The sequence below is a fragment of the Taudactylus pleione genome, unplaced genomic scaffold (genome assembly GCF_031769625.1).
Source record: "Taudactylus pleione unplaced genomic scaffold, aTauple2 ptg000556l, whole genome shotgun sequence".
In the NCBI taxonomy this organism is placed as follows: Eukaryota; Metazoa; Chordata; class Amphibia; order Anura; family Myobatrachidae; genus Taudactylus; species Taudactylus pleione.
The window spans coordinates 11,089,629-11,106,126 of NW_028284958.1; the positions used below are offsets into that span (position 1 = coordinate 11,089,629).

Consider the following 16,498-nt stretch of genomic DNA (forward strand, 5'->3'; position numbering starts at 1 on the left):
GATTTTTAGAAAATCATTCGGGGGCCATACAAAATTATTAACTTAAAATTTGCCTCCTATATTTGGTTAAAAACGTTATTAACTCACCCTTAATGCGATGGCTGTAAGTAACTGCTTCTCTTTGGTATGTTGCCAGGCAGAGTCTGGAGGGGCAGTCCCTATGGATGTGTGACAGGCAGATTGATAAGGCAGCCCTGGGGTCCTCTCAGTCCTAACCAGCCTGATCACAGCACTGACTGTACACACCCCCTGCTGTGCCACCACTGCCTGCTTGCCCGTGCTGTTAGGGTGAGACCCTGCACACCCCTGCACTAACCAGCTCAATGGCAGCCATATGACAGCCCTGGTCCCCCCCCCCCCCTTGTGCGCTGCCTGCCTGTAGCCGCTGATGGGGAGAGAGCCCTGCATGCCACTCAATGACAGCACTGACACCCTGACCCCCCCCCCCCCCCCCGTGCTACCTGTCACTGCTGGTAGAGAGCCCCTGCACTAATCCGCCCGATGGCAGCCCTGACACCCTCCACCGCTGCGCTACCTCCCGCCGCTGACAGCCGATGACAGCCCTGACACACACACCCTCCCCCCTGCTGCCGCTGATAGGGAGAGAGCCCCTGCACTAATCCGCCCGATGACAGCCCTGACAACCTCCACCGCTGCGCTACCTTCCGCAGCTGATAGCCCTGACACACACACCCCCCCCCCCGCTGTTCTACCTGCCGCCACTGATAGTGCAGCGGGGGGAAGGGGTGTGTCAGGGCTGTCATTGGCTACCAGCCGCCAATGACAATCCTGACATCCCCACTCTCCCGCTGCGCTTCCTGCCGCCGATGACAATCCTGACATCCCCACTCTCCCGCTGCGCTACCTGCCGCCGCTGACAGCCGCTACACTACGCTGATTCTGCTGCTGCAGCTGACAGCCGGCCGGGCCGGATGATTTCACCTTGCGGGCCGTATACGGCCCGCGGGCCGGAGGTTCACCACCCCTGGTTTACAGTATGAAGTAAGAGGGTCAAATTGACAAATATAATTAGATTTTATTTGTAAAATTTAAAAGCATTACTGTACATTAAAGGTATCCTAATACAAACAGATGACATACAGTGGCATGCAACAGAAGATATTGATGATCCTGCACAAATTAATTTACACATCTAAGAGGTTTTGGGGTAAACTTGATGGATAAAATAGCAGAATAATTATAGATAGAAAACAAAGGCCACCAATCCTTGCGCACCAAAAATGCTCTCCAGCTGGTGGATCCTCTATAGGGATGCACCGAGTCCCATATACAAGTAAATACAATAAATGTTTATAGTGGACCTTAGTGCTCAGGATTAAGCTGTACAACACAATATGGAATAAAATATACTCTTATAGTAACCATGTTTGTTAATAGCTTATTGTCCGTATTTGTAGTGTCTCTTCTCACTTCATTTAAAAAAGTAACCAATCACTCGCATATCTAAAATGCCTTATATTTGTATAAAGGTTTTTCAGGATGATCTCCAGGATTTTCCCTAATGGACCAAAGATACCTTGATGTGCAAATAGGGTTACCTTTCAATGTGAGGTCTTTTCCATTGGAATCACCTGTTGACAAAGCTTGAATTGAGTAATTTCAGCCACCTGAGAAGGAGAAAATCAATCTTTATACGAATATAAGGCATTTTAGATATGTGAGTGATTGGTTACTTTTTTAAATGAAGTGAAAAGAGATGCACTAAAAATATGTACAATAAGCTATTAACAAACAGAGCCATATTGTGTTGTATAGCTTAAACTTGAACGCTAAGGTCCGCTATAAACATTTATTGCATTAACAATTATTGTTGTTCAGAGGGATACAGATGTAATGATAAAGCATGGGTTAGTTTAGTTCCTGGTTTCCAGTTATGACTATTTGATCAATGCAGCCACAGTGTTAGTGCCTGGCCCTGAACAGTTGGTGAATACAGGTACAGTGTCAGTTCCTAGCTCTGAGCAGTTGGCGAATACAGACACTGTTAGTTAATGGCTCTGAGCAGTTGGTGAATACAGGTTCAGTCCTAGTTCCTGGTGCTGGGCAGTTGGTGAATACAGGTACAGTTATTGTTCCTGGCTCTGGGCATTTGGTGAATACAGGTACACTTATTGTTCCTGGTCCTGGGCAGTTGGTGAATAGAGGAACAGAGCTAGTTCCTGGCTCTGGGCATTTGGTGAATACAGGTACACTTATTGTTCCTGGCTCTGGGCATTTGGTGAATACAGGTACACTTATTGTTCCTGGTCCTGGGCAGTTGGTGAATAGAGGTACAGTGCTAGTTTTTGCCACTGAGGAGTTGGTGAATAGAGGAACAGTGCTAGTTCCTGACTGAGCAGTTTCAGACAAATTGTGCTAGATTACAGAAAACTTAAACATTGCAAACCATAAAATGATTTAATCTGCTAAGAAGAACAGAGCATTGTAGGCAGAAAAATGGTAACCTATTCAGATCTTTGATTTCTATTTTATGTATGACCTGTTGCAGTAATTTCCAATGTCCATGTGTAACAATGTTTGATGTGTTCAGGAGAGCGTCAGTTCTTCCATTTATTTTCTTGGATTGAGCCTTCGTGAAAACATTAAAAAGTGTTGGGCATTTTGATGTGTTTTTCATGATTTCATGATGTGGTTGTTTGTTTTTTGTTTTTGTTTTTTTACATTCCTTTGAATGAATTATGGATGTTTTTTTTTTTTAATGTATTTCCAGTAAAATAACAAATGCAGTCATAGCTTTGTGTAAAATGCCTTCATGTTAAATGAAAAATAGTGAATTGTTTAATTTATCCATGTTTGAATGCGCTCATGCACATAAGACCTACTGCACTATGCTTATGATTTGCTGTGTTAAATGCTACAAGTTACCTAACATCCCTTGATGGAGCATAATCTCGCTCATACGCATTAGCGTTTTATAATCTACTGAGTCACTGTGTTCAAGAATGCAATGAGCTATTTGTACTTTGGAGTGAGTTGTTTGAGAGGGACGTAACCTAAACAGTCTGTAGTCTAACATGTTCTGCAGTTCACTAGGTGAACTGGCCACTTATTGAGAACAACACAATTAATTTATTGATTTGGGCTTCATGATACAACCCTGATCATTACATTAATTTCCTTTTATTTAATTGTTCCTGTTGCTAAAATTGAGTGAAATGAATTACAGGCTAACATGTCCACACTGTTTTGATCATCTTGGCCACCATTACACTTGTACCTTAGGTACACCTGCTGTGCCTCCTGAATATGAGGTCAGCCATTTTGTGATGTCAACCGATATTTACATTTGTTTTACATAAATGTATTAGTGTTTTGTGATTCAGGTGTGTCTGTGTGTTCTTAATTTTCTACGTCTCTTATTTTATCTTTTTCTCCAGCAACGATGGTCATCACGGAGAATGCTCGGTGTTTCCAAGGTATATTGTCTACATTACGCATGTAATACCATGGTGTTCTCTTCATAGTTCCTCCTTGTGCTTTGGTTATAACCAAGCAAGGGAAGCTTCCTTAAACTGTACTGCACAATGGGGAGGTGGTCAGTTTGTGGGTTGAGCATTAATAAGGATGCAGCCCATTCATTTGACACTCTATTGACAAGTTCCTGGTACGTTGATGGAGTTCAGCCCATGTAGGCTATGGGTACAATTAATTTAGATTTTTTTTTTCTTTCATTCTACTAAGATAAAATACAACAGTAAAGTAGACCTATGCAGAATGTCATTACAAATTTGAGATAACCAATAAACTCGAATATGACATTTTTAAAAAGTCAGCTACATAAATGTCAGTAGAATTGCTGGAAGGGTTAATGTTTATTTTAAATGTTGTTTATGGAATACTGACACTGAAAGTATTAGTCTGGATTTAGAAATCAGTCCGTGTGTGTGTGATCTGCTCTCTGGAGTCCAAATTAGCCAAACGTCTGCCTTGTCTTATCATGGCCTGTCTTTTAAATAAGGAAAGTTGTTAATAATCCAGATAAGAGGGTACATCATGCTGGCAGGCCATTCAGTTCCCAAGGCTCCGACTAACATCTTAGGATCCCAGTAATAAAATGCAAGTGATGCTGACGAGTGGTAACTGATTAAGACATGAACAGGGTAATTTCCTTACTGCTGGTTGTAGAAGTGTGTTATTCATATTGCTCTATAGCAATTGACAATTGTTGTGACGGGTTATCAAATGCACATTATCGTGCAAGTAAGGATCACATAGAGTACATCATGAACTGCTACCTGCATATACAGTAATGTTCAACCTTTTTTGTTTTTGCTCTATATGTTTCAATACTGTAATTATCACAACTCATTTTCATGTCTGATATTGTACTGTCAGATGGCCAGCAGAGGGTAGCAAAGCATAACATGTACCAGTCTGATGTACACAGCCATTTCCTGCCGAGCAGGGTTTATGGTGAATGAATGTATGGCCATTTAACTCTGAAAGGAATTTCCCATAATGCTTCAGATAACCTGACAAACAGTTGTATGCTCTAGTTTATTGATTCTGCTAGTGCACTAAAACAGCAGTACATCAATAACCATCTTTAGTTAGGAAACCCTGAGCTGTAGAGGAGTAATAGCAGTTAGGAAAACAGCATTGAGTCGAGAGCGGAAAAAATGTGAGCGTGGGGAATACTGGTTGCATGGGAGAGAGAGAGAGAGACTGTGGAAACGCAGCAAGCGAAAGTGTATACTGTGCAGACCTCTCATGCATCAGCAGCAAGAAGAAGAAGAAGCAAAAAATAGAAAAAAAATCTCATGGGTAAAGCCTTCAAAAGCAAACCGAAATTGTTTGTGTTCTACAGAAAAGCCTAATGGCCAGCAGGTTTTTTTTTTTTTTTTTTTTTTTCCACCATATGGGGGGGGGGGGGGGGGTACATTACGTCTACTGGTCTCTTCTTATATCATTAAATATTGTAGAAAATGAAAGAAACTGACAAGGGTACCTGCATGGTGATTTAGTATAGAGCTTGTACTACTATGTATGTATGTGTATATTTTATATTGCATTTATAATTGTTTTTAGTTTTGCAGGGTGTGTTTTTGTTGTGGTTTTACTTTTAGCACACCTATTAGTATATATACCTGCCTAATTATCTGCTTTCAAATGATTTATCAACTTAGCAATGTTTGATTTAATAATTAGAGAAGCCCTGTTAATTCTCCAAAATAGATATGGGGCTTATGTAATAGGTTGCGAGCTGCTGTCGCTGCGGGAACTCCTGCGAGTCTTACCGTATTTTTAAAGCGGCAATCATTTAAGAGGCAAACCAAGCTGATTTTGCCGTTAAAATGATTTCCACTTTAGAAATACGGGAAGACTCGGAGGAGTTCTCGCTGTGGTTGCAGCTTGCAACCTATTACATAAGCCCCATAGAATTGTACAGTCTTTTCCATGCTTTGTGGTGTTTGTTGGCAAGTTCTTCTGTTCTGGTCATTGATACCTCCTGCCAAATGTGCACCAACAATTGTTCCTCTTTCAAAGTTATTGAAGCCTTCTTTTGCATGCATGCTAGCCATCATTATATAGTTGTCCAGGATTTATACCTGACCCTGAGCATGCTGGGATCTTACAGTATTCGCTTACCACATAAACCGCACCTATGTGGAGGCCCTTCATTTCAATATACTTGGTGTCCCTTATTTACCAATGAGTATTAATTTGTTTGTTTCCTACTTGTATTTTGAACAAGACAGAATGTTTTGTTCTTGCTCCATAAGGACGTTTGTGTTGCCCTTTACAAAATACATTTTGCTCCTGCTGTGTGTAAGTGTTATACCTCGGCAGCTAGGATATGCAGGAGGCATTGCGACTGGTGCCCCTGCCCTAGGGTGCAAAATCAATCAAAGGGCAAGGATGCTGACCTAGCAGCACCTGTCTCTGGCTTTTGTGGCGCCAGGATTGGCATCCTGCTGCCTGGAGTGGTGCCCAATGTGTTCTTGGGATGCGTCCAGCTTTCTGGCCTCCCCTTCTGTGACATATCATGCACTAGCCAAACGCACCAGCCCAGGGTGCAGCGTTACCCTGGTACATCACTGCCGCAAACTGCAATAGGAAGAAAACCTAATTGTGTACCATTGTGCCAAAGGAAAGATGACCTTAGCTTTTGCTAATACTGCAAAATGACCTCTTTATAGTTTTATAGAAATGGTGTTTGTTGTGGAAAATGTTAGGTCAGTTACTTAACAAAATCACTCTGGAGCAAATCCTCTCATATGCATGTTAGATATCATTCCTGTGTACATATGTGTCCACATACATCTTACCTTTGTGCGCTACAAGACGCGTTATACATAACGTATGAGCGCTGTGTGACTTGGTAGCGTCGAGCGTCTTTTCGTGCAACGCTTTACCTTCAAATGCGCCTTCTTCGCAAATCGATGCGAATGTAACGCACAAGCAGCTTCAGCTGAATTAAAATGATATGCGGCATGCCTGTATTCTGTGCGACTGCGGGTGTATCTACATGCTAAATTCTACGTTACAGTGTCGGCGGCTGTGACACTGTAATGTAGCATTTCGCATGCAGTTACAAATTGCACACACCCTGCCGTACACATGATGCAAAAAAAAAAAAAAATGCTCTTCAGACCATGCCACCTTCTTCCATTGCTCTGATTCAGTTCAGATGCTTACGTGCACATTGTAGCCGCTTTCGGGGGTGAACAGTGGTCAATATGGACACTCCGACCGATCTGCGGCTATGTAGCCTCATACGCAGATGGTTGTGATGCACTGTGTGTTCTGATACCTTTCTATCATAGCCAGCATTAACCTTTTTAGCAATTTGTGCTACAGTAGCTCTTGTGGGATCGGAACCGATGGGCTAGCCTTCACTCCCCATGTGCATCAGTGAGTCTTGGGCGCCCTTGACCCGGTCGCTGTGTCACTGGTTGTTCTTCCTTGGACAACTTTTTGTAGATTCTAGCCAATACATACCAGAAACTGGTTGTGTATGGGATGCTGGCACTCTGTATCCCGGCGATCAGAATCCCGACGGCGGCATTTCGACAGGGTTAGCAGCAGACCGACACTTGTTGGTCGGTATGCTAACCATCCCCCGCTCCCTACCCTAACCCTCCCTCCCTGGTGCCTGACCCTACCCCCCACCCTAGTGCCTAAACCTAACCTCCCCCCATCTCTAAACTTAACCCTTCCCCCTTAGTACCTAAACTGGACTTTCCCCCCCAACTCCGCTAGTTGCCGTTGTTATCCCGATGGTCGGGATGCCGGAGCCGGAATTTTCACCGGTGATGCTGAACGTATCCCACTGGAAACACCCCACAAGACCTGCTGTTTTCTAGATGCTCTGACCCAGTCGTCTAGCCATGACAATTTCGCCCTTGTCGAAGTCGCTCAGATCCTTACACTTGCCCATTTTTTTTGCTTCGAGCACATCAAAAACAAGAAATGGCTATTTACTTGCTGCCTAAAATATCCCAGACTACTGACAGGTGCCATTGTGACGAGAAAATCAATGTTGTTCACTTCACCTGTCAGTAGTTTTATTTTTATTGTTGTGGCTGATCGTGTATATGTTAGCTGTAAGAATGCGCAATGTTCTGCTTTACCTGAATCCTTACCTTATGTATCCACACCTGCCCTCTATCACAAGTGTTTGGTGCAGGTCGTACAGCTCTGAATGACTCTGCTGACGTGTGCACTAAGTGCATATGTACAGAACAAACAGTTTTTCCAGATCTCCTCCTGATCATCCAGTTTATAACACAGAAAGTGTAATAAACTATATAAACTGTTCTTTCAATGCTTTGCACATCCTAGTGGCAGTAAAAGGGTTACGATAGCACTGTTCTAAAATGTTATATTTGCAAAATAGGTCAGGTATGGGTGTCTTTGGGAAAGTGGACAAAAGCAGCAGATGGGGGAAGGGAAAAAAAATAACATGGAGAGCATCACTTCAAACATGACTGCGTTAAATGCTGAAATGTTCAAAGTACGACAGAGAAAGATAAAGCCTTTGATGGGAAGTGGATGTTTCCCAGGGACATTACAAGCAGTAATCCAGATGTTCTGGTGTAATGCAATGAGTGTCCATGGATAGATGCCGAGCTCAGCCAAGTACAGCCTGCTGTAGGCCCTACCCCTCCACTCCCATGCTGTTCTGCCATATGGAAGTAATCTCCAGTCCCCTTTTAATAGCCAGCATTAGATTCCATTTTCATAAGGCTCGTACAGCTAAGTGGAGCTGCTTTATGGACAACTCAGATAGAAGCACTTCCAAGATAAACATTCAGTTAGCAATAAGGACATACCAAGCCACAAAATTATTTTAGGACATATTTCATAGACGAGCTGCCATTTCGCTGCAGCAGCAGCAGCTGCCAGACTGTAGGATGCGTCTTTGATCTGTGTTGGACAATACTCCCAATCACATTGCTGAGAGTTTACAGAAAAGGGGGAGAATGTAGACAACAAGGGCACGTTCTGTGACTCTTTACTCCTAATTTATCTCGCCTATCAGGCAAGTAGCGAAACGATAACTGGCCACTTTTTACAAATGGAGAATTAAGTTGTATTAATATTTTTACTTGCTTTAGTAAACTTCATATTTGAAATACTGGAAATGTTTTTTTTTGTGTTTGTTTTTAATTCTGAGAATGAAACTTGCTGTTTAGCAAACACATCCATCATTGTTAATAAACAGATGCATTTGTACCACTGAACTATTCATTATATAAAGAAGTACAGACAAACACCACCCCCCCCCCCCAAAATATTGATCGCCTGTCATTACTTAATTCAGAGTACAGTTTCAATGGACTACTGTATGCAGGAGGAGAAGATTCCCCCTAGTAGCTGTGGTATAAAAGGAGATGTTCAGAATGTCGACATGTACTTTAGGTTGACAAGCAGTGTCGACATTCAAAAAATACAGTAGAATTTGACTTTTTCCCTTTGCACAAAAAAGGAAATTAGCAACCTCCAGAAAGCATTTAAAATGACGGTGATAATAATTAACTATAAGGCGCTTATAATACATACAAGAAATAAAAGTAAAAACTCAGTGTTCACACAACGTGCAGCTTGTCTGTGGAATCCAACACCTGTAGTTTTTGAAGCATCAGTCGTCGTCTTTAATGAGAAACTTGGCAGTCAATGTCCTTAGTTTAGATGTGTTCACAAATAGGATTCCAAATAGTGAACCATCAATAGGTATTACTTCATTATTCCTCCAAAATATTATATTCGACTAAAAGAAAAGAGTGATTGTACATTATCTTAGGTACAACTGTGACATTTATTAATACATTACACTCACATTTAAAAGAACATATACAGCATGTAACCACATATAATGGCGCACCTACGGATCTGCTGCCTTGTATCAAAGATGGTAAATATGGATAGGGATACCAGAGTCCTGGACACCTGCAGTTTACAGTCCTGGCAGGATCCTTAACAGTCAGTCCTCAGAGGTTCCTTCTCGGTCGCCCCTTCATCCTGTTTTGGCCAAAATCCTTCCTCAGGATTCAAATAAATGTCAAAATGGTTCAAGCATTAACATGTTCATAATATCGACACCAGAATGTTGACATATAGGTTTTGTTTATTTTAGCCCAGCCCTAACCCTAAAAATAAACAAAAAACTGTTTGCTAACATTTTGGTGTCACTTATTAAATTACGACAATATCAGCGTTTTTCAATGTCCACACATTGAATGTCGACCTAAAGTCAATATCAACATGCTGACTGTTTACCTTCTGACTGGATCTCCCTCTAGTATCCATTAGATAGCCAACTTGATCCCTGTTGCCAAATACAGCTACACAGTGTGTACACAGGGGGATGTAGTTTTGAGACCGGCAGCCACGATGCCGCCGGTCTCAATCCCAACGCTGAAAATCCGACACGGGACTTAAGATAGGCATCGGAATACCAATGCCGATCTTAATCCCAACACCGGAACACAGAAGGAAGCCAGCCCGAACGAGGCAAGTCCGGGGCGCCCTTAGCATAGCGGGGTTAGCAAAAGGTGGAGACTTAATGCCTAAACCTAACGGAGAGGGTTAGGCTACAAGAAGGGAGGGTTAGGGGGAGAAGGAGGGAGGGCAAGTATACTTATCCGACCCCTGTTGGGATACCAATCATCGGGATGCCGCTGTCGGTATTTTGACATGAGGTATCCCGACAGTCGACTTTACATACCGATTCCGTAAACAGCTACTGTTGTATATGAGCAGCAGTCTGCAGCAGTTATCGATTTAACATTTCATGCATTCTGAGATGTAATGGGTCAAGAACTTCCCTAACAAACTTAATACTATGCAGAGAGAAAGTACATTTGCAGCAGGTGGCTTACCATATATACAATCCACATTAGAATTGCAGTATACAGTAAGTGCGGGTATTGCTGTGCAAGCTTAAAGATCTTAAGGTGTACGTTGCTGAATTGTGAGTGTTTATAATTGGTGATCAGGCTTAGCAACAGGATTTGGAATTAAGCTGGCCACACACTAGAACGATATTGTTCCAACCAGCCAACTAGTTGGCAGGTTGAAATGATAATAGTCTAGAGTGTGGGAGCAAATGATAATCAGCCACTTGCTCCCACACGCTGAAAAACGGCCAAACGCAGTTGTTCCAACTAGTTTGGATAATTAAATATGTTTAATTTTCACCAACTACTGGTTCTAGTGTAGGGGGAACTTTAGAGCCTTTGTCAAAAGTGCCGGTCAGGCCCAACTGTAGACTTATTTCACTGTTCATAATATTTTATATTTATTATTCAAGCGTTTTGGATTCCCAGCTCTTTGTGTCTAATACAACTATACATACTTGCCGACTAGCACAACATTATACTTTAAACATACGATTATTAAATTTAATGTAGTTTATTGATGCTATTGTTTATAAATGACATTAATTGTTATAATATTGGTGTTATGGAATTTTTGCTTTCTTCAGGCAACCTCCATGCAGACCCTGCAGTTATCAGAGTCCCTAAAAAAGAGCCAGCTCTGGAATGGAACAGTCAGCATCACTTTGCTGGAAGGGATTAACCTCCCCGATGCAGGTGCCTTAGACTCCTTTGTAAGGTTCAGGCTCGGTGATCAAAAGTACAGAAGTAAGGTAAGTTTTAAACCTAATATTCTTTATAAAATCTATAAACTTTTTTTTTTTTTGCAATTTCTTCTTAAAGTGCTAATATGGCCACGTGTATACCTCATTGTACTGTATTTGACAGTAGTGGGAAATAGGATATTTACAATGTGACTACACATACAGGTACTAGATCTGCAGAGAAATTACATTGTACAGACCTCATTATAGCTGTAGTACAACCATTATATCTATATGATCTATTCTATCAATACAAGCTTAACATGCTAGTACTTTCTCATCAGTAACTTGACAAAGGGTTCGTTAACACTGAACTTTTAGACCTGATCTGTCTAAAAATGACTAAAATACCTAAAATATGGGATGTAGTCAGTATCCCGGCGTGCGGGATGTTGACTGTCTAAATACCGGTGCCGGAATCCTGACCGCCAGCATCCCGAAGGTAAGTATCGGGGGTGAGGGGAGGGTTCAGTTTAGGATGTGGGGACGAGGAGGTTAGGTTCAGGCACCGGGGAGGGGTACAGCGTTAGGAGTACTTACCTACGGAAGTCTGACTTCTGGGAATCCGCTGTCGTTATTCTGACCGGTGGTATCCTAACCGCCGGGAACCCATACCCAACCCCTCAAATATGTCTCTCACTCAATATCTAGCAATCAGTTTTACCACCATGTAATTTGGTTCAAGAGCTGACACTTTGTATGACATTTTCAGTTACTCACTGGCATATTATTATTATGATTATTATTATTATTATTATCATTTATTTATATGGCACCACAAGTGTTCTGCAGTGCCTTACAAAGTACATAAACAAATAGGTTGACCAGTGACTTACAGTACAATACAATATAGGACATGGATAATAGATATTGCTACATTAGCGACCATAACATTCAGATAAGCAACAGAGCATAAGCAACCAAGTGTTAGGTGCCCTAGTGGGGAGTAAGAAGTACATGAAAGTAAAGTAAGGAGAAGCACAAGAGGGTAGAGGGCCCTGCTCGTAAGAGCTTACATTCTAAAGCATATCACAAAATACAATCACAACATAAATTTATCAGAGAATCTGTCATCCACACAATCTCCTGCCTGTATATATGTAGCATTTATGAATACCTAGCTTTTCTGACCTATTGATTCTATGACAAAGATTCACACTGCTCATTGCATAAAAAAGGAAAAAAAGATGACATACATTAATGTACATACAAAACCATTTTCCTTAAAAACAGTCCTAGTACACTCCTAGTGGTGGAATGCAATTCATCATGATGGATGTGATTTGATGTTGCGGAATGACATTTCACGTCCATCCACATAACAAGTTGTGTGTCACACCCCTTAGCGGTGCTCATGAAAACTTGCATTGTTGGGGCTACCGTAATTAGCTGATTTGTGCACAGCCAGGCAATGCTGGGCAGCACATCTCCAGTAATTGAATTACTCCCATGAATTCTGCCATCTGGAGAAAGCTAGAAGGATTGGACGATTCATCAGTAAAATCAACTGGCGATTTTCAAATCTAATGTTTGCATTTTAAACATTTATTACTTGCCCTAACCACCCCTCGGTTTGAGATCAATGATAGAAGAGTGTGATAGACTAATCTATATAATATTCCTGTTATTACCTCATGTTTAAAACCACTTCTAGTCAGACATTCTTTAATAAGGAAATTTTTTTTTTACGGAACATACAGTAGTAGATCTATATTACATCCAGTACACAGAGTACACATGGATAGGGAATTTCATTATGAAACATGGAATTGTTAGGAAGATGCATTATTTCTCTATGTTCCCTATCAAGTTGGTGTTTAGGGATGACCCATTTGATGTGGCTCTTTCTAATTACAAATATCTCCTTAAACATGGATTATAAAAGATAGTGGTTTGATATATTATTCTATATGACTTTCCTAAATGCCCATGGGGTGACCCCATTGGTCGTTTCTAGTAAATAGTCAAATTCTTGAAATATTTTATCATGGTGGTACAATAAAACGTAGTATGTGACAGACTCCTTGCTAGTGAGACAACAATGACCCTCTGTATTAACAGAAAGATATAGAAACGCCAGGTTCACTTACACTCATGGATTTCACAGGTACTCATATCTTTTGGAGTAATCATGATTACATTTATATATCATTTTATATCATATCCTAATTATGCCTTTGGCATGACTTAGTGCCCAGAACTGCCTGTTGCTCAACACTGATAGATCAACTGTCTTGTTCAAATGTATATCCTATATATAAAATAAATGTAAAAAAAATTTTTTAATAAATGTCCAGATCTTTTATTAGAATGACCACATTTTATGTGCCATGTAATAAATGTTGCAGGCTCAATGGTTTAGTTGCACATGTGTAAGAAATGAACATACCAACCTAAGATTCTGGGTTCCCTGAATCTTCGTCAGGGTAATTCCGCATCTGAAGTTACCCTGATTTTGCATTAATACTGGTATGTTTGTTATGTCTTCTATTTTCTTATAGTGCACTCTTGCCTGAACTCGTTAGTCATTCAGTTGTTAAAGATGAATATCATATTTGCGTCATCAGCAGCTCTTCATGTTCTAAACTGAATTGTAATAATATTTTTTAAATGTTAAAATGCCCTTTTTTCTAGACACTATGTAAGCGAGCAAATCCTCAGTGGAGAGAGCGTTTTGATTTTCACTACTTCCATGACAGGATGTTAATATTGGAGATGGAAGTGTGGGGAAAAGACAGCCGCAAGCACGATGAGCTGCTGGGGATGTAAGTGATTTTTTAATTTCTATCTTTGTGAAGAGCAACGCCTTCAAAGAAATCTGTGTCTCATGTATATGTAAATCGGTTGGTGCTTGCAGGTAAAAACGCCCTAACCTGTTATTTCCCAGTGGACCCTACATACAAAGTACATGTCATGCACACTACAAAACACCTGGGATGATCTGCCCAGCGGAGCTCAAGGCGCAAGTGTTTCTAGGTTGGGGGGCGATTTTATTTTGAAAAGCTGTAGAGGCTCACTGCGGAAGTGTCACGTCAGAGTCTACCATTTTAAAACCCACCCTTGCATTGAATAAAACTTTTACACTTTTTTCTTAAATGTTGCAAAAAAAAAAAAGTCAAGATACACCTTTTAGTTAACATGAAGTCTACTGATTTGAAGAATATATGGTTTTCTAGTTTGAAAACTAGCTGAAAGATCAAATCCTTATAGTGTCTTAATTTATATGATGGCCCAAAGTCTCCGCAGTGCCATACATTGGGTAAAATGGTGCAGACATGAAAAATAAATTGCATATATACATAATAACTAAAGATGAGTGGTTCAGTTTTGGCTTGGTTACATTCAGATCTGAAAACCGAATCCTATTGGTACGTGTGTTGAATAGCCAATAAGTTTAATAATCTGAACATGCACTAAATTTGGTGTAAAGAACCTTGTAGAACTGAACCGCTCATCTCAAACCATTTTGACTGTATTTTATTGTCGTTACAATTATTAGGGATTGTTTTAGAGTACTGTTTATTGTGGATGTATTTATTTATATAAAAAAAGGTCACCCTTACAGCGGGTCCAAGACAAACTGGGATATCGTTCCGCAAAATGGTATTTAGGGTAGATAAATCTCTGCAATTGCCTACAATTTCTGTAATTGACATATTAAATGGGACAATGTTAAATAAATAAATAGAGAAAAATTTAGCTATGCTTCATCATAGACTTGGCAACAGCTTACATTGATAAAAGGGTTGACCGAGAGGAAAGTATTTTATACATTTATGAAGTGCCAATAAGATTCCATCTTGAATATTTAGAATGGTTTTGGGCACCAGTTCACAAAAAGTATAACTGAAATGTTTGTGAGTGCAGAGAAGGGCCACTACATTAATAAGGTGTATGGAAGGCTTCATGTTGGAAGGAAATTGTGAATCAACGTTTATTTGCACAGTTGGAGAGAGATTTTAAGGATATGATCACACTATATAAATACATCTGTTGTCCATACACAATATCTGGAAGCCTGGACATCAGATAACACCCCTCGTGGTTGGGAATGTCAGGTAATCCGCAGCTGGGAGGGGGTTCTTTACGGTAAGAGCAGAGAAACTATGGAATGCGTTCACAGATGGTATTCGTAGACTTTCTAGGTATGATTTTGTTGTATTGATTAGATGTCTTCATAGCAGAAAAGAAAATACAGGACTACAGACTCTCATTATGTATACGATAGTGTTGCTTAAGGGAAAGTATTCCTGTTGAACTATATAGTGTGATGGATAGATAGGTGCATTCTTTGCAGAGATTCGTTTGTGGTTTGTAAACTGTAATAACATTTTGAAGTTGCATATTAATATAAAAATTACATAACTAACTTCGATAAGATGGTTGCCTTGTTTCTTCACCTTTTTAAAAAAGTAGTAGATCCATATAGAATGCTTCACCATTTATGATTTAACTGAAGTAAAGGTTTAAAAGATATTGGGCAACGTCCAGTCTGTTTGATGTCACTTTGCAGCCACTGTTCTCAGCCTTAGGGGTATATTTACTAAAGTGAGAGTTTTTAGAAGTGGAGATGTTGCCCATAGCAACCAATCAGATTCTACTTAACATTTAACTAGCACCATCTAGAGGCTAATAGCTAGAATCTGATTGGTTGCTATGGGCAACATCTCCACTTCTAAAAGCTCTCACTTTAGTAAATATACCCCTTATAGTCTAAATACACAAAATGACACTTGGAGAGCTATCCAGTGGAGCTGTCATTGCTTGTATATACTAAGCAGTTTAATGTAGTCTGCCAAGCTGGATGTAGGGTACGTATACTTAGTGTTCCATTAGAAACATTTCGGGGTTTGATCCATTGTCATACAGTATACAAGTTCAGAATCTTTATTGTAAATCATACAATGTCCTTTTTATTTAGGTGTAAAGTAGATATTGCTGGATTACCCAGTGAGCAGATCAATCGCCTAGAAGTGCCTCTGGAGAATAACCAAGGCTCCATACACCTGATGATTGCTCTCACCCCCTGCACAGGCGTATCCATTTCTGACCTCTTAATGTGTCCGCTGGCAGACACAGGGGAGAAGGAGCAGATTAAAGAGAGATACGTAAGAACAGTTTTTGACTAAATGTTACTGTAGATAAATTTCCAAGTCCAAGAGCCAAAAATATGTATAAGTTATCGCAAAAGGGCCAAGGTTATCTTTTATATGAGTGTGCATATACAATATAAAACATATGCATACATGCTGACAGACATACAGTACATTAAAAATAGAACAATTTACAAAACTATCAATATGTTTGTATTTTCTACTTGTGTTTTCCTTTTCTTTTCTTTATATGGTGGTACATTTATCAATTGTCAGACCTCCCCTCATGTTCATCAAA

At 40.4% G+C, this 16,498-nt stretch overlaps 1 protein-coding gene across 3 annotated transcripts in view; it reads left to right on the forward strand.

The window, feature by feature from the left end:
* MCTP2 (multiple C2 and transmembrane domain containing 2) overlaps positions 1–16,498 on the forward strand; it is a 196,250-nt gene that overhangs the window by 116,146 nt on the left and 63,606 nt on the right. For all 3 annotated transcript variants that reach the window (XM_088452682.1, XM_088452680.1, XM_088452681.1), the window contains exons 8-11: positions 3,399–3,437; positions 10,952–11,116; positions 13,742–13,872; positions 16,029–16,215. In XM_088452682.1, the coding sequence (XP_088308808.1) occupies positions 3,399–3,437; positions 10,952–11,116; positions 13,742–13,872; positions 16,029–16,215 (522 nt within the window). The remainder of the gene's footprint in view (positions 1–3,398; positions 3,438–10,951; positions 11,117–13,741; positions 13,873–16,028; positions 16,216–16,498) is intronic.